Raw genomic sequence first — 24,801 nt, 5'->3', positions numbered from 1 at the left:
GCTATTCTGGTGTCCCCCACCCCCTTCCTATCCAATCCTGAAGGAGGGTATCAGCCCCAAAACATCCATGGTTTATTCATCTCCATAGATGCTGCCTGACCTGCTGAATTCCTCCAGCATTTTGCTTTGGATTTCTAGCGGCAGCAGAATTTTTCCCTTTTATTATTCTCAGAGAACATTCAGCCATTTCTGTGACACCTGAGAGATGAGGCGAATGTGGCAGGTCATTCAGACTACAAGGATTAGATAGATAGATAGATGATACTTTATTGATCCCAAAGGAATTTACAGCGTCACAGTAGCATTACAAGTGCACAGATATACAAATATACAACTATTAGAGGAGAGTGAGAAAGAATAAAAAAAAAGTTTGCTTCAAACAGTCTAATAGGAGGGGGTTATCACTTCCCTGCTATGGATTGACTCATTATAGAGCCTAATGACCGAGGGTAGGAGTGACCTCATACAGCACTCTTTGGAGCATTTGTCTTAGCTCAAGTCCACCAGCCTGTTAACGACAGTGACACATTTATTCCGGATAGGCTGAATGTCTGTACACGCTGTGTTTGATGCATGCAGCAATGTGCAAGTGAGGAAGCCCCCCCCACCCCACCCTTCTCCCTGAGGAGCTGGCACCCTGTCTGGCCACCGCTGACGTAAGGTAAACTCGAGCCAGGGTCAACCCGCGTAAGGATGTGGGGCCTGACAATGTGTCTGGAAAGGTGCTGAGGGACTGTGCAGCACGTTTAACAGATAACATCAACATCTGTCCCCTGTCCCCTCAGGCTTCAGGGTGGCCACTATCACCCAGATGCCCACGAGTGTGACAGTAATATGCCTCCATGACTACCATGCAGTGGCATCAACGTTAATAATATTTTTTTTAACAGCTGTGCAGACCAACTGTTGCTCTGGGCAGGAAACTTATACACGTCCTGCCTGAAAACTGTGCAGCACTTCAATCTTTTTTGTAATATTCATGCTATGAATATGAAAGATTACTTATCAAAAAAGTCAGTGTATACAAATATTCACATCAAGCAAAGACGAATCTCAACTCAGAACACAAGTAAATGATGTCAGGCGGTCAAAACAACTGACAGACACAATAGCAAAAGTAAATGTTTTTGACTAGACGGTGTCAGACTGTCTGCTCCTCATTGCATTTACAAGGCTCCTAAGTTGGGAGAATTAGTTTCTGGGAGTACACATAACTGATGATCTCACCTGGTCCTTCAACACAACCTTTTGGTCAAGACACCACAGCAGTGTCTTCACTTCCTGAGTATATTGAGGCAGGTGAGGCTCCACTCCCATTCTAACCGGTTTTTGCAGGACCACCATTGAGAGTGCCCTGACCAGGTCACAGGAAACATAGGGAACTGCAAGGCATCTGACCACAAGTACCTACAAAGGATTGTGAGAACTGCTGAGAGAATCATTGGGGTCTCTCTTCCAACCATCAGAGATGTTTATCAGGAGTGCTGTGTACGCAGGGCCCTTAGCACTGACAGTGATCCCTCCAATCAGACTAACATTCTCCTTGACCGCTACCATCAGATAGGAGGTACTGTAGCTGTAGAGCAAGAACTGTTAGGGTGGGAGTCAGATTTTTCCAGGCTGTAAGACTACTGAACTCTCTTCCACCACCCAGGTCTCATTGTGCATGAAGTGCCAGTACTGTTATAGTGTTCATTTTTTAATGTGTCGCAAAATGCACCTTTGTTAATTTACTGGTGGTATATATTACTTTACATATTATGTGTGTGAGTTATATATACTGTGTTGCACCCATTGTTTCATTTGGCAGTATTCGTGCGTATGGTTGAATAACAGTAAACTTGGAATTGAACTTATGCAGTGTCATTGCTACCTATGATTCATGTTGAAAAATGAAAGGGATGGAACAAAGCATCATCTTTTGGTAAACACGAAAGATTCTGATGATGCTGGAAATCTGGTGTAACACAGAACATGCTGGAGGAACTCAGCAGGATCTCTCCATGGTGTGTGTTCATGAAAAAGGTCAGTTCAAGACTACTTATAATTTATTGTTGCCTTACAATGCTCTATTTTCTTCATCTCTGTCACATCTGCTCCTTTGGTAATTTAAAGGAAGCCCTACTTTTCTAGTTCAGTAACTGAACAGTTCTGAATTTGAAGTGTTGATATAGTTACAAACCTTTCTTAATTTTCATCATCATGTAATCAGAAATTCCTCTGCGAGTTCTGTACATCTAAAGTTTAAATTAACTGAATTCCAAACTGAAAGAAAAATCATAAAGGAAAGTGAAATGCTTGTTTTTAGAAATTAATGTACACCAGTATATGTGAAGGAGCAGGTATATGTAATAAATACCATCAAACATGATCATTAACTCTGAATATTTTAGAGACTACTTTTCCAAAAATCTGTCGTTTTCACAAAGTAATTTACCTCAATTGATTTCCATTAAAGCTTTAAATTTATTTTGAAGACAACCCAAGGCTATTTTTCTTTCATTGGTTGTAAACCAGTGGGTTGTTGTTATGTTTCCCACTCACTGTGAAAATGGGGGACACCTCCACCTCCCTTTTTAGAGAAAGAGAGAACTTGTGGTTTGTTGCATATCGGATGAAATGTGAAGCCTTTGGAGTAACTTTGGTCTGGGTCTTTGTTATTGCTTAGCACACACTTGGGCCCAGTGACGGTACCAATGTGGGGGTGGGGGGTGGGGAGAAGGATCGTTTGCTTGCTGCTGCTTACTTTTGGGATGGGGGTGCGGTGGAGGGGGTACTTCAGGACTCTCACGTTTAACTGTTGTTCATTCTTTGGGGCACTTCTCTGTTTTTGTGGATGTTTCCAATGAAAAAGCATTTCAGGATGTATATTGTATACATTTCTCTGACATTAAATTGGACCTTTGAACTTTTGAACCTTAGAATAAAGGAATTGTTCAGCACAAACTCATATAGATTGGGAATCCCATATTTTGACCATTGGTAGCCATTAAGCAAGGAAAACAATTTGACCTCACAGGATTCTACATTATTGACTGGGCTTGAGTTTTGCACTCTTTTTTACTAGCTGATGACCCTTTCTGGAAAAAGTCAATGAGCGTTAATGGAATTAGGCCTTTTACACTGCAGTTACATAGCTCACTAATCACCATCTAAATTAACACATGAAAAATTTCCTACTGAGCAGACATTTGAACAAATAATCCTTGGGATTATTATCCAATCAGTTGGTTCATTGAGGAATTCACATATTACTTTGTGCAAGCATTGGATTTCACAACAGCTATATTCTGAATTTAGGTGTGATTCCTAATTGATCAAATTTGTAAAATAAAGCAGAGACAATCCCTTTAATATAATTTTTAAAATGTAAGAATTTTGCTACATGAATTATGTCTCACAGAAACATGCAGGAATGTACTAAGGCTCTGGAATGCATATGTCTTCTGCTAAAGGTCATTTGGTGCCGTTGCTCCTGGTAACCACCAACAACATAGCAAATCTTGCCTGAGCTCAGGCAACATTTTAAAATATTTATTGCTCCATGTGTAGCTTCCTTCCTTCCAGCAGCTAAAGGTTTCTTTCTGGTGAATTTGCTTTTCATATTTCAACTTCCTCAAGATCTAAATAGAGCAGAAAATGTTAGAAAATGTAGTTCCTGTGTTTATTCTACTTACTGCAAACTGTTCAATTCCCTTTCAAAGATGTTTGCATACTTCAGCAAATTAAACTGAACTCCTTGGCTATATTCTTGGCCGCTAAACAATTTGTAGTGCTCAGAATTGATAGTTTGACTTTCTCAGCTCCACTCAGCGCAAATTTGAATAAGACAAACATTGTCCAGCACTGGCAAAAGTATAGGGGAGCGGACTGCATTCTACTTCCTTGAGTTTGTTCCTGAGCCAAGAATGATGATACTCTCTTAATACATTCTTATCACACATACATGTTGTGTTCAGAACAATCATTTATTGATAAAGGATTTCAATGTGTCCTTCACAGACAGTTGTGCATATAATGTAGTTTATTCATTGATTGGTTGAACCAGTATGATTTTGTTTTCCTTGGAACTTATAAATAGATCTTTGTTTTGAAGAGTAGACATTATCAAAATGTCTTCTAAAAATTAACAAATTGTATTATACATTGCGATAAATATTGCTCAATTTTATATAAACGTGAAATGTATCACTTTATTTTGGAACAAACCTCAAGTATTCTGGTAACACACACAAAATACTGGAGAAACTCAGCAATTCAGGCAGCATCTATGGAGGGGAATAAAAGTTGACATTTTGGGCCAAGGCCCTTTTATGGCCTTTGAGACAATACCCAGTAAATATGGTCATGATGACTGTCTTCATCCATTTGATAGGGTCTTCAGTTGATCAAAAAGAAATCTGTCATGTTTACTACAGGAACTATTTGAATATCACTGAATCAAAAGCCACCCATTAAGCTATTAATTTTGATCCTGCAGAGCACTTAAAAATATTCTGCACAAAGAAAGTTCCATATCAAATGGGGTGGTAAGCACTAATGTGAAAAACAGTGATCGAGTTTATAACAATGTTATTGTGGAATCTTTTTATGAAGGTTTTGAGATAGTTTTTGATCCTAGAAATAAATGAAAGCAATGTGTTATTTCTAGTGTTGAAAGCAACAATGCTGTAAATGAGTTCTGAATGTACCGTAGAATATTTATGTAGAGAATGATTGCTATTAAATCAAAATGGCATATATTGAAGAAGCTTAGTTACAGACAGGCATCTTGTAGTATGGCAAATGAAAATGCTCTCTTCTACCAGGCTATTTATCATCTGAAGAAAACAAAGGAGGCTCATTTCTAAGATTTTGCTTTCACTATCCTGCATTAGACACTAGGGGGCACACAAGAGCAAGCCAGCTTCAAACTTCACTGACATTTTCCTTTTAACACTGGAGGGCATCTGATTCCCTCTCTTTTAGGGCGACTTCACTAAGATTCAAGTATATTCTGAAAACTGCTAATAACTTACATGTAAATTGGTATGTATCCACACCATTTGGCATGGTATTAGTCATAGAGTAATATGGCACAGCAACAGGTCTTTTGGCCCAAAACACCCATGCCAACCAAGCCGCCCACCTATCTCATTTAAAAGCATTTGGTCCATATTCCTCAACCTTTCCTATCCATCTTCCAACAAAGTATGTTACATAACGTGTTTACACAGCTCACCGGATTTCATTATGAGCCACTCAATAGAAATTTTATCAAATCATTTTCTTCCTGTTGATTACCTAAGTAATCATTACCTAAGTAAGCATTTTAATATATTTTCCTAACGTTTATTGTTTTCCACTATCGGTTAATTGCAGAAACGGGCATCAAAGCTAGCCGAGACAATCAAAGAACTGCATTTCCTTTCATGTGTCATTCATTTTAAAATCTATGACTGTGGTGGCCAAAGGAGTGTCATCATTAGCTGTTAGTAAAGAAAGATGCAACAGGTTTGTCCCAGGCAAAATTAAAACTACTGATGTGCATTGGCTAACTCACTCGGCTGGTGTTATTCATCAAAGTAGTAGCCTGGTTCTTTGGCAGAGTATTTGTTTAGCATTGATCTCGCTCCATTTGTTCCATTGACTGACTCATTCTTGCTATTGGTGGAAGAAAGCTGCCAGTTTCAATAGAAAATCATCGGAGTATGAGATACTCAGATATCTGAGAACAATCATTAAACTTTCAATCCGTTGTGTTACTCTCACCTGACTTCAGTTAGCTGACTTGTGCTTGCCTGTGGGTACTTTAAAGATTTGTAACGTTAAGTACAGAAAGGGTATAATGCTTTTTTTTTAGCTGTATGCCTTATTTTCCTTCAAGGACGATAATGCATCAATTATGTATGAAAAACAGGCCTGAATTCACCAAGAGAAACCCAGTTAAGTACAATTGTCAATATGAGGAAACAGAATAGAAACCATAAAATCTTGCATTTACATGGTGCACATTTTAGAACATTCTGGGCAACTTGAGGAAGTGAGAACAAACAAAGACTGACACTATTATCCTTCAGAATAAGTGATTTAAGATCTGACCTTTAAGACAAAGTGAAGGTTTTGACACTGAAATTAACCAAATAAATAATAATTTTCTGTTAAATGTTTTATTTTAAGGATATCTTAAAGGAAAGAGCAAGAAGGTACCATAAAGATTTGTAGAACTGAAATAAATCAACATTTGTTTCCTTAAAGTAGAAAAAAATCTTTCCACATTTAATGCCCAACAGCAGAAAATGGCTAAACTGCACCATGACCTCCTATAGGGAGTTCAATGTTCAAGTTCAATGTACATTTATTATCAAGGAATCTATAAATTATACACCCTAAGATTTGTTTGCTTACAGGCAGCCACAAAGCAAGAAACTCGAAGAATCCAACTCAAAGACCATAACCACTGCACTGATAAAGAGGGGAAAACACACACACACGTATCATGCGAAAACAATAAGAGCAAATGACAGCATTCTGAACTAGACTGAGTCCTTAGATCTGCTCTGCGGAGCAGCTGGAGTAGGCCCAAGCCTCGATCTCAGTTCATCATACTAGTGGGACAAAAACAGCGCAAAACTCAGAGATGACAGCAGTTCACAGCCTCGGTGCTGCAGAGAGAGGAATGAGAGGAGTTCAATGTTCAAGTTTCAAAGTTCAATGTAAAATTATTTTTGTCAACATATACAAACCTGAGATCCATTTTCTTGTGGACATACACTGTAAATCAAAGAAGCATATTCAAATTAATGAAAGACTGCACCTACAGGACCAACAACCAATATGCAAAAGCTGACTAACTGTGCAAATACAATTTAAAAAAAACAATGAAGATCGAGAACATGAGATGAAGAGTCCTTGAAAGTGACTCCATAGGTAGTGGGAACAGTTCAGTGATGGGGTGTGAAGTTATCCCCTGATGGTTGAGGGGTAATAACTGTTCCTGCACCGTGTAGTGTGAGGCCTGAGGCTCCTGTACCTCCTTCCTGATGGCAGCAGCAAGAAGAGAGCTACCCTGAATAATAGGGATCCTTGATGATGAATGCTGCTTTCCTGCAATAGTGCTCCATGTGAATGTGCTCAATGGTTGGGAGGGCTTTACCTGTGATGGACTGGGCCATATCCACTACTTTTTGTAGTCTCATCCATTTAAGGGCATTGGTGTTTTCATAACAGGCTGTGATGCAACCAGTCAGTATAGTCTTCAACACACATCTACAGAAGTGCATCAAAGTTTTGGATGTCATACCAAATCTTCACACTCTTCTAAGGAAGTAAAGACGGTGACATGCTTTCTTCATAATGACATTTACATGCTGGACCCAGGACAGATCCTTGGAAATGATAACATTGAGGAATTTCAAGTTGCTGACCCTTTCCAGCTCTTATCCTCCAATGAGGACTGATGTAAGAACTTCTGGTTTCCTGATCTTGAAACCAATAATCTGCTCGTTCTTGCTGGCGTTGAGTGAGAAGTTGTAGTTCTGGCACCACTCAGCTACACTTTCAATCTCACTCCTTTATGTTGATTTGTCATCACCATTGATTTGGCCAATGACAGTGGTGTCATTAAATACGACACTGGAGCAGTGGAAGTAGAGTAGAGGGCTAAGCATAAAGCTTTGTGGTGCCCCTGTTCTGATAGATATTGTGGAGGAGATGATTTTGCCAATCCAAACTGACTGGGGTCTGCAAATGAGGAAATCGAGGATCCAGTTGCACAAGAAAGTATTGAGGCCAAGGCCTTGAAGCTTATTGATTAGTTTTGAGGGAATGATAGTAATTAATGCCATGCTTAAGTTGATGAAGAGCATCCTGAGGTATGCATCTTCACTGTCCATATGTTCCAGGGATGATTGAAGAGTCAATGAACTTTCATCTGCTGTGGACCTGGTGTGATTGTAGCAAAGTAGAGCAGATCCAAGTTGCTTCTCAAGCAGGCAGATATGTATCATCACCAAACTTCCAATGTACTTCATGATAGTGGATGTAAGTGATTTGGGAGTTAGGAGAGAAATGCAAAATTGTGGATATATCTTTAGTAATATTGTCAAGTCTACTTACTCCCTACACACTAATACTGAGCTGAGGTTTTGCCAGGAGAGCACAGCTCCAGATTTCATTCCAATCTGAGTGGTGGGCTGAAAGCAATGGCTCTCATCATCAAGGCAGCACTTGTCTAAGTTATGCAATCCAGGTAATTTTACTTGCCATCCAGGGGGAAGGCCCTCCACTGGCTGGAACCAAACATCACAAAATGAAATGTGATTGTGCTTGTTGGAACTCCATCATCATTGCCTTTAGGACAAGGAATGTGGAGGTTATTCAGAGTAGTATTCTAAGCTCAATTGTCTCCAGCTGTTTCACCAGTGACCTTCCTCTCATCATGCTTCTGAGTGAGGATGCTTACTGATTATTGTACAACACTCACTCATGTTCACTTCTCAAATATGCAACAGGGCAAAGCTTTAAAGTTATCAAAGTGTACAGAAATTTAAGGCAAAAAACATCCTCAGCATATAACCTTGAGGTTTAAAGGCATTACCATAATTGTGTCCTTCGTCAACATTAGATAAATTAAAAACATATTACAAAAGCTAGAGATTAGAGGTTGGCTAAGCTGTAAATAACTTCATCTTTCCACCTTCAATTGGGCACACCTTGGAGTGTGGTATAGTGGGATTTTTGTGTTTGTATGGGTGAAGTTTCAACAACACTTAAGATAATTGATATAATCTGGGATACATTGTCCCACAGGAGTAATAGGATATTTACCACTAAGAAACATTCACTTCCTACACTATCAGTACCAGATCAGTAGTTTTCACCATCTTCAAAATGTATAGCAGTTATTCCCTGAGGCACCTTCCACATTGATGACACCTATCACTAGAACATTGCCAAAAGGTTTGGGAACACTGTCACTTGCTAGTTCCACTCCGTCCCATGAAATCCTGACCTGGAAATATGATTGATGTTTCTCTCTTGTTATTGGGTATAAATTCTGGATTTTGTACTCTAATAGGGGTGCTTTAACCAGAACGTCTGCAGCAGGCCAAGAAGACAGCTCACCATCAACTTGAAGTAATTATGTTAAGGCAATCACACCAAACCTTATCAGTACACTCAAAACCCATCATATTTAGGCCATTGTAGTAATGCAGGCTGTTCACAAGAGTAATGTAAAATATTGGATTAGCAAAGTAATACTGAGGCTTTATAAGACATTACTCACACTACATTTGGTGTATTGTGAGCAATTTTAGGTCTCTTATATGGAAAGGATGTGTTGGCATTGAAAAGGGTCCGGAGGATGAACCTAAGAATAAAAAGGTTTGTTTGATGGCTTTGACCTATATTTGCTGGAATTTATGAGAATGAGGGAAAATCTCATTGAAACTTATTGGTTATTGAAAGGTCTAGATAGAGTGGAATTGGACAGGACATTTCCAGTATTCAGTAAGTCTAGAACCAGGGGATAGATCCTCAGAATACAAGGAGGTCCCTTTAGAACAGAGAAGAAGAGAAATTTCTTTATTCAGAGAGTGGTGGATCTGTGGAATTCATTGCCACACATGGTCGGGAAGGCTAAGTCATCAGGTATATTTAAAGTGAAGGTTGAAGGGTTCTTGATTGGTCAGGGGATCAAAGGTTTTGGGGAGAAGATAGGAGAATGGTGTTAAGAGGGATAATAGATCAACCATGATCAAATGGTGGAGCAGCCTTGATCAGTTGGATAGCCCAATTCTGCTCTTACGTCTTATCAACTTATGGTCTACAATTAGTCTGACTGGTGACAACATCTCGGTTCATTCACCAATTTCCTGCCTAAAATATTTTAAGTTCTCTTAAAAGATTGCTCACAGTGGCAAAAAAAAATCATGTACCAACAACCTACTGCATAAAGAATATTTTTCTAAACTCCATCTCAGTGACTTGTCTAAACTGATGATCTTTGCCACTGATTCCATAAATTGGAAAAAAATGGATCTTCATTCAGTCAAACAAATCCCTTCATCATTAAGAAAAAGCTAACATTAAAATGTGACAAGAATTTTTCTAATATTGATTTTGAATAGCTTGAATTTTCCTCCATGGTCTAAATTTAGTATTTATATTGTAAGTTGATTTAACTATCCCTCCCTCCTATAATCTGTGACAGACAAAAAGACAGAAGAAACTGCTGTTCTCACAATGGGACTTCTCCTTCCAAGACAGCCGTGATACCCTTTATTCCCAGAAAATGTGGTTTCCCCTCCACTACAATCAATGCATCTCTCACCCTCATCTTCTCCAATTCCTGCATGTGCCCTCACACTCTATCAACATAACAGGGTTAGGGTTCCCCTTGTCCTCACTTACCATGCCACAAGCCTCCACATCTAACATATCATTCTCATTTCCACCATCACCAACAGGATCTTGCCACTGGACATACAGAATCTTCCACTTCGCTCTCCTCTCCACTTTCAGCAGTATTCAGCCCTTCTGCGACTTCCTTGTCTGCTTGTCCATTCCCACTGGTCCTCCTCCAGGCACTTAACGCAACAACTGTACTAGGTATTACACCTGCCCCTACACCTCCTCCTTCACCAATATTTGGTTCACCAAGAAGTGCTTCCAGATGAGGCATTACTTATCAGTGTCATTTCATGCTTGGTGTGGCTGCCTCTACACTGGCAAGATCCGATGCAGATCAGAAAACACTTTATCAAGCACCTTTGCTTCATCCAGGGTCTTGCAACACTAACGATCTCCCCGGAGTCAGCCATTTCACTTCCACTTCCATTCCTACAACATACTTTATGTCCTCCTCAAACTGCCATGTTGAGGCCAGATGCAGATTGGAGAGGCCACAACTCATACTTTGTCTTGGTAGTTGCCAACCTGATGGCATCAAGATTGATTTATCTACCTTCCAGTAAGCACTCCTGTCTATTCCACCCTGTTGCCATTTTCCCTAACTCTGTGCCCTCCTGTGCACCCCCCACCCTTATGGTTTGCCCATTATTGTACTTTCCTTCCACTGGATCCCCACCTCATTCCTTTAATCCCATGATCCGCAGTCCTCTTATATCAGATTCCTTCTTCAACCTTTTACCTCTTCCACCTATCACCTCCCAGCCTCTCAGATCTTTCTTATTTTTCCCCTTTCCCAGCTTCCCCCATCATCTGGAGTGACATATTACCTGCCAGATCATGTCCCTCCCTTCCCCCTATAATCTGCATTCCGTCTTCTTCCCGTCCAGTCCTGATGAAGGGCCTACATTAATCTTATTTCAGCCACCACTAGTTTGTTAGATAGCCCCCTCAACCTGATCAGATTCCTATTTCTGCCACTAAAATGAACCTTTTGCCATTGCTGGATTGCCACGGGTGTTCACAACACAATATGGGGCTTTTCAGCCTGTATTGTACTCTAGGGTGCAATATGTCATTGCTCTCAATTGATCCACCGGTGATAAGTGATGTTTATAATTAAAACTAAAGAAATATATCATAATTGTTCATGATCTTATAGAAAAATTGAAGCTTGGCAACAGAAGCCTGATTTGGAAATAATTTTGTTTGTGTTGTAGTTTTTAAAATAATCTTTTTTTTTTACTTTTCCAGTTATTAGAAACACATTCAGGCAAACAATAACATCAGTGGTTCTGACAATTCCAAGCAAATCTCTGCAGCCTTACTACATTTGATGGATGACAAGTGGTGCTTATTAGCATTCCCCTCAAATCAACAATTGACTGACAGATCTAAATAGAAGACCAGTAGGAAGGGCAGTAAGACATTTACCAGAAGTAGACCTTTCTTGGTAAATTAGATGTCAGTACAAGTCTGATCTAAGCTTCAACTGTGCAGAACACGGCAGTTCCATTTTGTAAATTAGTTACCCATGACTGCTCCTGACACGTTAAGTCAGACATTTTCAATGGCTGTTGCCATGTGACCATAGAAATGCCTACTTATTGGTACCGTATTGTAGCAGCAATATTGTAGTCTACTGAAGCATTGCAGCAAGGAAAGCATAGTTACAAAACATCAAGACTTTGATTTAACTTAATCATTGAGCTTCGAGAGATGTACAGCATGTTGCGATCATTTAAGGAAAAAGTTAAAAGCTCTACTGAAGTTACTTGCTTTGTGCTTCATTTCCTTATATTATTAATTTCTCAGCTGATTAAGTTCATCATAGGGCAGAACCTTACCCACATCTTATAACTGAATTTATGCCATACTTCAACCTATACTTAAATCTGAATCTTGTCCAGTCCATATGTAATATACAGATTTGAGCTGAACAGTTCTGTTCTGACACGCAAGCGTGAGTTATATAAGTCCTCCTATTTTTGTTCTACTTTTGCCATTCCAGAGTACCAAGGGCATTTAAAGTTCCTCTGCCAACAACTATTTAATGTGGACTAGAAATGTGTGCTTAGGTGTTGAGAAAAATTGCTGCACCATCGATGCAATCGAAGGTCCATATAAAATAGTTTTGGTGCAAGTAATAAATAATGCATTGATTTTTAGTAATCAACAATATTCAGCACATTTTCACTTGCTTAAATCTATTGTACTAATACTACAGATTTTTCACATTTATGTTTTGAACCTACTTAGCACATAGGATTTCTTCTGCAGTCAGTGTGAAACATAGTCATCTGAGATTATCTTACACTGATAATCTTACATGGTTGTAAATACTTTGCTTTCCAGCATTATATAGGCAGTATGTAGTGAGTAGTACCTTTTAATATCAGTCAATGTATACTTCTGATGCATACAAGAATAGGAAATTAATTGGCATAGATGTAACATTTAATTATTGAAAGTTTGCAAAATAAGGCACAGGCAAAAGCTCCATGTACTGAAAATCAAAAGGATCTGGTCACCTTTTAATTTGACACAGCAGACCTAACAAAATACTGTTTATCCCTATCCTACAGTTATATGCCAGGCTCTGCATTTTCAACATATACTATGAATGCAAAACACATCTATTAACCTAACAGTTTACAAAATCTACAGTTTCCTATCTGCACTATTTTCTGTGGAGCTCTAGAATAAATGTGATATAAAAACAATATCCAAAAAAACATAATTATAAATGTTACTTAATATACAATAGACGCGTTACTTTTGACCATGATGGACAATGTTCTTTCTGTAAATAGTAACCCAATTTAACAATGATACATCATGACTAAATGTGTCTTAGCAAACATATCTCATAAAATTAAATTAAAAGTTTGTTAGAATGTTAGACATACTTTATTTTATACAATTGGAGATCTACCTTTGAAACACTTGGGCATATTACTGATATTCTGTTATAACATGTCCTTTTAATACTTTGTAACAGTGTTTTATTAAATCATGAAAAAATATTTTATTATCTAAAGTAGAGATGAAACACAAAAATATAGTTATTCACATACAGTCTTGGATTGCTATCAAAGCAAGAACTTACAGAGCGAACTAAATATCTGCTAGTGTTCTAGTTCAACAGGCAGTTAAAAATACCTACTGCTGTGCACAGATCAGTAAAATAATTGGCTGTCTACTAAGGGCGGATGCTAGGTATCTTCACTGTTTAGCTTTAAAGAATCATTCAAATTCTGAGAGATTGTCGCTTCAACGCTGGGTACCGAGAGTCATCATTGCAGAGGTTTCCTTGGGATTATCACAGAATATGGATGCCATTTCCATCTTCATCTTGCTGTCATGAACGTCAGTTCCTGAGGGCTCTGGGGAACATTCATCACAGCAACAGCAACAACAATTCATAAAGGCATGGCCCAAAGGCTTCCAGAGGCAGAGGACCAACACTGGTGTGACAGATGACTTAAAAAACAGAAAGAACTGATTAATGATGTTGAGTAAATCAATGGTCTCCTTGGAGATTTCAGGAATGGTATAGGCCACCACAATGTTACAGATATTTTCTGGTATGATACAGCAGCCGTAGAGGATGGTGAGGCCAATCAATGTATAGTTCCTCTGACTTTCATAATGGGCAAACTTAGATGTAGTTTTGACATCAGATTTGTTTTCTGTGCTTTTTACCCTTCTTGTCACTAACTGGCAGGTAACAGAAAAAATTATAGGCAAGCAAAAGTAGCAGCCAAAATACCACCACATCCTGGAATTCTCATAGGTTAGTGCAAGTCCATAGATATGATCAGGAAGGTTTGAGGATGTTTGAATGATACAATAATCGGTGACGACTCCAGAGATAATGGAAGTCTTTTGGTCCAATTGCCAGAGAAGAACTTCAGGGAGTGCCAGTAACATGGATCCTATCCAGATGACTGCCATCTTAGCCACGATAGACAGACAACTTTCTATCAGCCTAATTTGTGACTGTATAGTTGTTGCAGAACGAAACCTGTCAATACTTAGTGCACACAAACTAAAGGTGGTGACCCCAAGACAAGATACCTGGAAATTAAAACAAATTAATGTAAAAGGATACTGTATTATTGTCTACATGATAACTATCTCAGAAACACTCACAAAGTTTGTTGATCTTTGTTTTGTGCACAAGTACTGCAATCACTCTGCACCAGCAATGTGTAAAACTTCCACTCAAAATAATAATACACAATAGCTAAAACCCTTGTAGGAATTGCACAATGGCATTTCGTATTTTATTTAATTAAGACTAAATGAGATTATTTCAATTGAATGTAAAATGTCCAGCCAAATATAACAATGCATTTAACAAAACAAATATGATTTAGTAATCATATTATTTCAAAAACTTAGAATAATTTATTTATTTATATAATGGCATGTGCATGGTCCTGAATTATTATTATAAATTTAATATATTCAAATTTTTTGTCAAAACACAGCACTATAACAACTTTAATTTCAAGAAAAGAATGGAATGATAGGACATACCCTTGTATTCCATTTTTGAATATACTCATTTTGTGCAACTGATGCAAATATTTGGCACATAGTGTGGCCAAGCAGTGCACTTAATTATGTTAAAAATTGCACACTTACATTTGAAAACTATTTATTCTTGGAGAATTATAACACTGCAGTGTCCAGTTAGTGATGAGAATAATATCAGTCTCACTACTTGATTTCAGCACATTTCCAAAAACAGTATTTGCCCTTCAGTTTAACTTCAAAACATTAAAGTTGAGACTGAATTCAAACAGTAAAATATTTTAAAAATCTCTTTAAACCTCTCTACATTGCTTCATTCAATCTTTAAAAATTCCCTCCCACGTGTATTTGGCATTATGTATTGTACAATGCACTGCTGTCATGGTCACAAAGAACAGTTACATCTTTCTTATTTGCATAATCAAAGCAGAATGCCAAAACTTTCAAACAAAATGAACTTCTGAAAGATCCTTTGATATTGTACTGCTTTGCTTCTTCAAACTTCCTGCAGCTGATCTTTAAGGGAAATACTTCTATTTAGTTTAATTTAAAAGAGAAGGGGGTCACCTTGTAACAAGGCCTGCCAAGTCTCCACTATTAGACAGTCAGCAGTTATGCAATGGTAATGCCCTGGAAATTCATTTGAGCAAGGCTAAAAGAGACTGTGTTGTGCAGTTGAAAATCATGTAAGTGCAGAGAGAAGCAATTTTACGCACATTTCTGGATGATCTTGTGCCATTCTGAATCATCACATATTAATTTAGGATCAAAATTTTCACTATTTACTGGTCTTGTTTTAATGATATGAAAGTAACGTCAATGATAGGGCAATACCAAAAACACGCCAGTGAAGGATTCAAACACATTGTCATCTTTTGACTGGTCAGAGTAAAGCTGGTTTTATTCAAAGCTGAGCCAGCTCTCCCTTGATCTGAAGGCTCAGAACAATGTTATCAAAAATGAACAATCACAGTAAAGCTGCATACAGAGGTGAACAGCTGCTCACTTACAGCTTTCTCTGTTGATAGATGACGCGGATGCTGGTGAACCTCAGAAATTCTCTTCCCTGGAGAGGTGTGGAGGTTGGATCATGAGGGATATGTTAAGAGGAGGTAGATACATTTTTGAAAGCTAGATAATTGAAGGCCATGGGGGAAACCAACATAAAAAGAGAAGCAAGGCCTAGGGTAGATCGGATGTGGTAATGTTGAATGGTGGGGCATGCTTGCAGAGCAAGGTGCTCTCCTACTCCTATGTCCCTACACATCACAGTTTTTCTTCATTAGGGAGGTCACTGACACACTCTACTCCACAAGACCAGATTTCACTTACTGCACGAGAGAAAGCAGATCAAGGATAGGCACATGCTAGCATTACAGACTTGCCCAGTCATTTGTATCCCATATCTTTACAGGGACCTTTTGGGGGTACTTCTCAACAAGAGTACCTGTCTATGGTCTTTGAGGGCATCTGAGGCAACCTTGAACTGAAGGCAATACCTCTGAGGATGATGTGATTCACTTGCCTGCAGGGATCCTAAAGACTGCTTAAAGAATTCTAAATGAATTTCAAAATTTGACACAGTATCACCTAAAGCATTGTTGATGAACTCGTTCATTGGTGTACCACACAGATATCAATCACTGTAACACATTTATATTCAAGGAACCAACACCTGGAAATATAATGGCCTTTTAAATTTGCATTTAACTACATTGCTTATAAAGCTGCACAGCACTAGTGCTGCTACCTGTCATGGTCCCGATTGTTAATCCCCTATCTTTCCACTAATCTTCTTTGATTATGCCTTGATTCCAATCGTTAATTTCCCATTTACTGCTAATTCGCTTAATGACAGCACACTTGGTCTCCATCAAAAAATGCAGTATAAGAATCTGGCGTCACAACCACTGGTTGCCAGTTTGTTGGTCTATTCCCATGTGATAACTTAGTTTCCTGACAGCTTAGAACCGTTAGTTCTAAGTTCAGCTCCAATTGCAAAATGTTCCATGGAAACCCTGTCTCCGTGTCAAGACTCCATATCAGGTCTCCGTGCCAAGGTTCCTCCTGTTTGCTGTTCAACGTTCACGTCTGCGCCAACATCCCCAACTCAATCTCCGTGCCTGTGTCCTGCACTTGGGTTCTCCTCAGTCGCTCCGTGCAACACTATCCAATACCTTCGGTGACCTGACCTGACCTCTGGTGCTACTTGTGCGGAGATTGCACATCTTATTTGGTGTTCTGCCTTCCTCACACATCCCAAAGACAACGATGGTTGGTACACTCCTGGTATAGGCAGGTGGTGAAACAATCAGGGTGCAGTATGAGTCAGATAGGTTACAAGAAAACACAGAACAGGACTAATGGGAGGATTCTCATTGGCTGATTGCCTCCTTCAATATTTTGAGAAATGATGATGTCATCTTACATAATTAAAAAAAAATCTCTAAATAAAAGAAAAATCAAAATTGCTATTGAACAATGACAGTGTTAAGGTCCATCACTTAATAGCATGCTAATTCAGAAACTCCCTCTGGTTTTCTCAGGATGCCAATGCTTAGATGTACATTGGAGCACGTCTCAGGCAGTCCTTTCAGGCAAACAGTTCACCAGCAGCACGCCTCAGCTACAAAACCTACAAATGGCCGTACTTTGGCCATGGCTGGTCTGTGTGTTCCTGTGAGCTTGTACACAAGTAGGTGAATCCTAGCCTTGTGGAGTCGAGATTATCAACAACCTCCTGAAAGGAGCAGCAATAAGTGGTGTATATTAGCAGCTGCAGGCTGCAATGATCATAAATTGAGATTAAGAGTAATATTTCAGTTACTGCAACAATAGTACAGGCACATTTGTGAGCTTGTACATTAGTTTTCATGAAGTTAAGGGTTGGAGTGAGAATTAGGATGTGGAAGCACATTATTCCAGTATAAGAGCATGGATTCATATCGATATACAGTCGTGTTGGGTGTTGCTGAACCCTTCTATCACTGAGGGGATGAGGTTCCTCTGGTACCCCAAGATGCCCTTTGCATAGCCTTCTCAAACATGAGAGCAACTTCTGAAGTGACAAATGGGCAATGGGAGTTCATTTCTGTTGCGGTGATGTGCAGGGAAGGGCAATGTTAACGTGCACAATGCTAGGAGATGGTCAACATCATTATTATGTGCCCTGTTGAGGGATCCAACAAACTGAAGCTTGGAAAGTTTGGTCCTTTAAATAAAGTTGTGCTCCACTTTTCAACCTTAGTGAAAGCAAGTTCTTTAACTGAACCCTGGCTGCTTTTGAAAGAATTTTAAAGATTTATGTCACTTGGGCAGGTTTGACCCAGAAAACGAAAACACTAGGGAAAATCAAATCTTCAACCAAAAAGTTGCACACAAAATGGAGATTGGTGCTAAGAAAATTATATAAAATTGCTTTGTTCTGTTTTAAAGAGACTCTCGTTTTTATGTTGGTCTTTTTCGACGAATTCGTAAACCTAAGCGTTTTCTTAGAAATAGCTTGAGTTTTCTGATGTTGTACCCTCCCAATGTTGTGTTCATGAAACCTTTGCTGATGCACCCACCAGACAGTCTTCGTGAGGTTACACTAAATTTACGCGGCTCTCGGTAAATATTGTGTTCGGAAAGCAACAGCTTACCGCGTTAACCTGATCTACAGGGCAACTTTCTCTTGGCGCAAGGCTCGTGTGATCTTACCTCCAAGTAAGGCACGACCTTACAGCCGATGTCTCCAAGCAACCGTTTCTTTGTGATCTCATTGAAGACAACCACAGGCAGACAGAAGAAGATGACGAAGAAGTCCCAACAAGCCAGGCCAGCCAGAATATTGTTCCAGGCGCTCTTCATGTAATAGTTGTGGCAAACAATGCACATCACGGCCAGGTTTCCGATGTTCCCGACGATAAAGAGTATCAGGGAGAGAAGTACCACCGCATACGCGCTATAAGTGGTGTCAGTGACCGAGTACAGATTGCTCTCCAATTGAAGCCTCTCCGCCGTCGTCTCCACTTCATTCCGCTGTTCACCGGCAATTCGACCCGTACTTTCGTCTTGTGTTTGCGCCCCTTCATCTTTGAGCGAAGAAAGAGGGATCCTCGAAGTGATTTGGAAGTGGGTTGTCGAGAAGTGGCGAGACTCCATTGAGTTGTTTTGCGGAGAAGTGGCTGTTGACTCCTCGGGGATAACTTTGCCATTCTCATCGCCCCCCCGCCGTAACCTCATCTCGGGCTTCAGGGTAAAGACAGTTATACTTCGTAACGTTTCTCCAGAGCTCACTCCTCTCAACTTTTCTGAACCCCGGTTAAGATTTGGTGCACCTGTTCCTTCCATCTTGTCTTCAAGTAGAAGCTGAGCGCCACTCTCTTTAACTTCCAGCCTTAAGTCCCCCAGCTCTTCCCTGATATCCACCCTCAGGTCAGGCAGCCCTTCAGAGATGCCAGAGGCTGTTGATCCGAAGACAAAAACCTGGAGCAGAAATAAAATAGCGAGAGAGAGAGACATTTCCCCCGAGTTTCTCACCAGCGTCACCAGATTAACTACCGACTCCACACGACAGGATCACCCCCACCCTTTCGAAAAAGCCACCCACTGGATGCTTTGCAGCTTTTATTTTCTTGCAAAATCTTCCGCCGCTCGGTGTTTGCTAGTGGAATACCCCTCAGTTACAACATCGAGACTCTGCCTCTCAAAACTGACCAACTTATTGCAAAGTAATCGTCCCAAACGTCAACTCTCTCCCAAACCTTATTATTCTCGATCCCATCATTGGCGCATATAAAGGAGAAGATTTAATTGCCACCTGCTGGTGGGAATCGAGACTTCACAAAGGGACTCTCTCTAAGTAGCTTCCAATTGAAGTTTAAGGCATTCATTTAGGAATGATATAAATACAGTTTTAAATAGGCATTGTTAACAATTTCTTAAGAACCCATGCATCATGGTTATATATGTTTCAATTTTAAATCTATATCTTTGTTAAATTACAATACATTTAATACAGAATCTAGACACTGCATCTTAGGAATGACCAGTTTACATTTTGCAGCAGTAGGTAAATGAGAAGAGGGTTCAGACCCGGAGCAGCCGGGATGAGGAAAGGGAAAGCTGTTGAAGAGTGAGGAATGGTGGGTTGAATTGGTGACTTATGGAAGGAGAAAGGCAGCAGGGTGAACAGTTTCATTCTTAATGAGAAAATCCAAAACAAAAAAAAAACAAAAAAAAACATCAACTGTACTAAATCACCAATTCATTGAAATTCAAGCTTTTTCCGATCCACCTAACCTCACCAGGACACCCTTCTGCCTTCTCTCTCACCAACCAGTCTAACCAGTCTGCTTGTTCTCTTCATATCAATTCCCCTTTTAGATAATGACCTTCACTTTCTAACAGGTATGAGAAGCTGAAATTTCTCCCGGATTCCTTACATAGTTTATTTGTTACCAGTTCAGGTAGATCTTTGTTAAGTAATTTCCCAGATCTCCTTTGGATGCCTTTTTCCCACTACCGGTCTCTACATCCACAGCTCCAGCTCCTTCCTCCCTCCTTGTTTTCCAACAGGAGCTGCTCCCCCAACCACTGATTTGACTCATGTCATACTAACTAAAGACCAGCTAGCTACCACCTGCCACTGACACCTGCTCCTTTCTCAGCTGCACTCCTACAGACCCCAACTGTACACAGCCAGATCCTTTATATGACATTCTCGGCGATACTTTCCTTTTCCCTTCAATTCCCCCCCCCCCCATTCCTGCCAATCTCAACCCCTAGCATTTCTAATCCTCAACCTTCCAATACTCTTTTAACTTACACTCCATTCTCCCTAATGCACAATGTTCCCAAACCCAGGCAACAAGAACTGGCCTTTCTTAATTGTTCTGTGTATTTTGTGGCAGAGAGTGAAAGGCCTTTTGGAGTATAGGGTCTGGTGAGTATTTGATACTAACCTAGACTTTGCACATTTTTTAGTTGAAGATGCTTATTAAAAATGTTTGTTCCATCCCACACTTAATTTCTATCTTATCTTTAGTGGAACAATTCAATTTATGGATGAATGCCTCAATGAAATATGAAGTAATTTACTTCTAACTGTACATACCATAAACTCCAGTTAGAAGAGAGTCTGGAATGATTACGGAACTAATACAAATAATATTTAACTGCATGTCCATTTGTGCATAAGTTAACGGCTATATTACAGTATGTACATGGAATAATGCGTGTTATTCTTGATGAAAATAATGGCAACTTCCCAAGCAGGTTTTACAAGTAATAAAGATCCTCTCCATCTTTGCCAGCTGTCAGAAGCTTTCAGGTGTGTTAGGAATGAGATCTCCTCAATGCTCTGCCTGATGCTTTGTGGCTGCACATATCATATTACTGGGCTCCAGGACGTTGTGAGGACTTCATGTGGCATTCCAAGTTGGAATGGCAACTTGGAGCAGTTAGCTGTGACCTAACGTCATTGCAAAGAATCTTATTATGTTGATGGGCAATAAATATATGAGCAATGTGAGACTAACTCCATAGCTGCTGGCTTGGGAAGCTCAGAAAGCCCATGATTATCCGTAGATGGGAATCAATGGATGTTGTTTTCAGGGTATGTTATCTGAAGTGCAGTGGCCAGAGAGCTCCCAGAATCTACTCATAGAATTATGATATGAAACAATTTTCACATGCTGTAGTACTAATACAATCTGATGGCAGATTCACATTCTTATCAGCATGGTTTCTTGCTGAGCCTTTTCTGCATGAGTTTAGGAACTACTATGGAAAAGAGCTTTACAGCTATTTGAAAAGAGCTTTATTCACATTTTAGTTTCTTCTAAAAACAATTATGCAACATTGGTGTTACTGCCAAGTCTAGGATTTGTAGCTCATCCCCCCCATTGTTCTTCAGGTGGTAGAATTTCTCATGTTTAGGTAGAAATGCTAATCCCGTATATACAATGGAAACATCATATGAGCAGCCGGTGCATATCACAAGCCCAGGTTATGCGAGCACTAATGCCAGACAGTCAACCTCTTTAAAGTCTTGATAGTGGCTGTGGTCACCAATCTTGTAAAGACACTGCCCAAAAGAAGGCAATGGCCAACTACTTCTGTAGAAAAAGTTGCCAAGAACAATCATGGCCAAAGGCCATGATCACCTATGTCATACAACTTAGCCCAAAAGTTGTATTATGATGCATCAGAAATTGGACCTGTATATTAGTAAATAAATTGTTCTATACATTTAAGAAATATAGTGGGTGATTCTGATATTGCGATGGTAGCGAGACGTCCCATAAGGTTCAGCGGATGATACAAGATCAGGAGAACTGGAAACCTCAACTAACTCTAGCAATTTCCAGTGGCAAAGTGGCAAAGGACCTTGGACCAATGGTCAAGGGTCCGTGAGGACTGCCATGGCAGAAGTTCATGGAAGTGACTGGGTGGAGTCTGTGGTGATTGGAAGGAGCTAAAGGCTTTCTTTTAGTACCTGCGGAGCGAGGAAACCTTTGAACGGGAAGTTGTCACAGGGCTGTTGTTCAGTGCTGATGTGGAACCTTTCCTCTCCAAAGTCCCACCGCACCTTTGGGCCCTCCAGCCAAATGAAACAGGTAAGATGCTCACAGCTGAGTAGCATAAAGTGACCATCGTCCCAAATGCTCCATTGTCCCACAGGGTACAGAAACCTCTTTCCCTGGAGACCGAAGAAGGGAATTGATAGATTCTATGAATCAAAAATGCAATGCCCTGGTTTATTGCAAGGTGTATATCAAGTTTGTGAACAATGTATGATATGTATTTTACAAAATCCAGGGAAACTAGTGAAGGTGGGAAGATTTCGTACATCACCCTCTGATGGACGGTTCATGAATTTACAGATGGATTTTATTGAATTGCATCCAGGTGAACGATATAAATAGGTATTGGTTGTTATTGATGTTTCTTCATGATGGTTGAAGCATTTCCTTGTTGAAAGAATGATGCAATTACAGTAGCTAAATGTTTATTGAAGGAAATCATTCCGAGGTTCCGGAAACTGTCCTGTGCAGTGGCCAAGGGTGTTGATCAGGGAAGAATTTGATAGGCGAGGACAGAGGACCATGGATGAAAGGGAAGGAGGAGGGAGACAAATTACTGAATGTGAGAAAGAACATGCACTGCCGGCGGCGGTGGAAGTGGATACAATAGGGTCTTTTAAGAACACCTTTCATAGGTACATTGAGCTTAGAAAAATAGACGGCTCTGAGCAAGGGAAATTCTAGGCAGTTTCTAGAGTAGGTTACATGGTCGGCACTACATTGTGGGCCGAAGGGCCTGTAATGTGCTGTAGATTTCTATGTCCTATGTTCCATGAAAAGGCAGTAATGCATGTCTAAGTAAGGAGGTGGCTTGAAGGGAAATTTGAGATGGTTCTACAACTGAATTTTTATTACTAAATTAAGAATAATTATAATGGAGAATTCTGGTGGGAGGTTGGTGCAGTGGTTATAAGGGGAAACAGATGAGCATTGAAAGTAAAATTGCAGAGCAAACCCTTATATTGAGAAAAGAGCTTCTTAGAAGGAACTTGGCAAACAGTGAGTTATTGCTTTTAGATCACTTCCCTTTATTTTACTGGAGATAAATCACTTATTTGGCAAAATTTAACCTCAATATGCTCCAAAAGGATTTCATCTAGGTTATTTTTAGCACTGGTACAATTTAAGTGAAATAAAAGAAAGTCACTACCATGAAATGAAGTACATAACAACTCTTGACAGAGTTTAAAAAATAGCATTAATAATAACTTACAGTATTTATAAAGCACTTTTCCCAAAATCGATGCAGTTCAAAGTGCTTACAATGGGATAAAGTGTAAACCTAAAAATAAAAGACAAAAAGATATTAGTTAGTAGCAAGGATAAATCAGTTTTGAGCAAGCACTTAAAAGTGTTAGCTGAGTCGGCACCTCATTGTTTTAGATATTGAGTTCCGCAGTTTCGGAGTGTAATTGAAGAAAAGCCGAGCTGCCAATTAGTTTTTGAGGAGATTGTTTAAATTTAAGAGATCGGTGGATGAAGACCTGAGAACTTGAGCAGGATTACAAAAGGAAAGAAATTCTGTGGTATCCTCTGCTTCCAGGCAGTTGAGAGCATAAACAAAAAGTGAAAGATTTTAACAATAATTTGAAAAGATGCTGGAAGCCAATGCAGAGCATCAAGTACAGGAGTGATGTGCTGCCTCATCTTGGTTTTAGTTAAAAGTCTAATACCAAAATTTTGAATGAGTTGAACTTTGACAGTAGATTGCTTTGGAAGACCATTAAGAATCTCGTCTATTCAATATAAAGGTGTGAATTAGTTTTTCAGCATCATTAACGTTCAAAGAAAATTTATTATTGAAGTACATTCATGTCATTATATAAAATCCTGAGATTCATTTTCTTCTGAACATATTCAATAACTCCATAATAGAATATTAATTGAATCAATGAAAATCTGCACCAACTGAGCATTTAATTAGTGTGCAAAAGACAACAAAGTGTGCAAATACAAAAAGCAGGAAATAATAATAATAAATAAATAGACAATAAATATCAAGAACATGATATGAAGAACCCTTGAAAGTGATTTCATAAGTTGTGGGAACATTTCAGTGATGGAAAAGTGAAATTCAGTGAAATTATCCTTTTTGGTTCAAGTACCCGATGCTTGAGGGGTAGTGATTGATCCTAAACCTGGTGGTGTGAGTCCTGAGGCTTCTGACCCTTCTAAGTGATTGAAAGCAGCAACAAGAGAGCATGCTTTGGGTAGCGGGGATCCCTGCAGATGGATGCTCCATGTAGATATGCTCAATGGTTGTGAGGGTTTTACCCATGATGAACTGGGCAGTGTCTAC

The 24,801-nt window shown here is 39.5% G+C and overlaps 1 protein-coding gene across 2 annotated transcripts; it reads right to left on the bottom strand.

The window, feature by feature from the left end:
- Nucleotides 1–2,578: 2,578 nt before the first annotated feature.
- Nucleotides 2,579–19,673, bottom strand: LOC132381176 (G-protein coupled receptor 37-like 1). Of its 2 annotated transcripts, XM_059950468.1 has the most exons (3): nucleotides 18,634–19,673; nucleotides 6,726–6,753; nucleotides 2,579–6,644 (listed from the first exon to the last, which is right to left on the bottom strand). In XM_059950468.1, exons 1-3 carry the CDS (start codon nucleotides 19,435–19,437, stop codon nucleotides 6,631–6,633), a joined length of 846 nt encoding a protein of 281 aa, XP_059806451.1. In that variant the 5' UTR covers nucleotides 19,438–19,673; the 3' UTR covers nucleotides 2,579–6,630. The 2 variants fall into 2 exon arrangements, with proteins under 2 accessions (XP_059806451.1, XP_059806450.1); XM_059950467.1 differs by lacking the exons at nucleotides 2,579–6,644; nucleotides 6,726–6,753 and adding an exon at nucleotides 12,741–14,472.
- Between the last annotated feature and the right edge of the window lie 5,128 nt (nucleotides 19,674–24,801).

The sequence above is a fragment of the Hypanus sabinus genome, chromosome 25 (genome assembly GCF_030144855.1).
Source record: "Hypanus sabinus isolate sHypSab1 chromosome 25, sHypSab1.hap1, whole genome shotgun sequence".
NCBI lineage: Eukaryota > Metazoa > Chordata > Chondrichthyes > Myliobatiformes > Dasyatidae > Hypanus > Hypanus sabinus.
This window is presented reverse-complemented; position numbering and strand designations above follow the sequence as displayed.

What these genes read in the sequence shown, in the direction of transcription:
- LOC132381176 (XM_059950467.1), bottom strand. Translation starts at nt 19,437, where the DNA reads ATGTCTCTCTCTCTCGCTATTTTATTTCTGCTCCAGGTTTTTGTCTTC. An exon ending in AGGTCGTGCCTTACTTGGAG is followed by an intron (nt 14,473 to 18,633) that starts GTAAGATCACAC and finishes TTTAATTTCCAG; the next exon opens with GTATCTTGTCTTGGGGTCAC.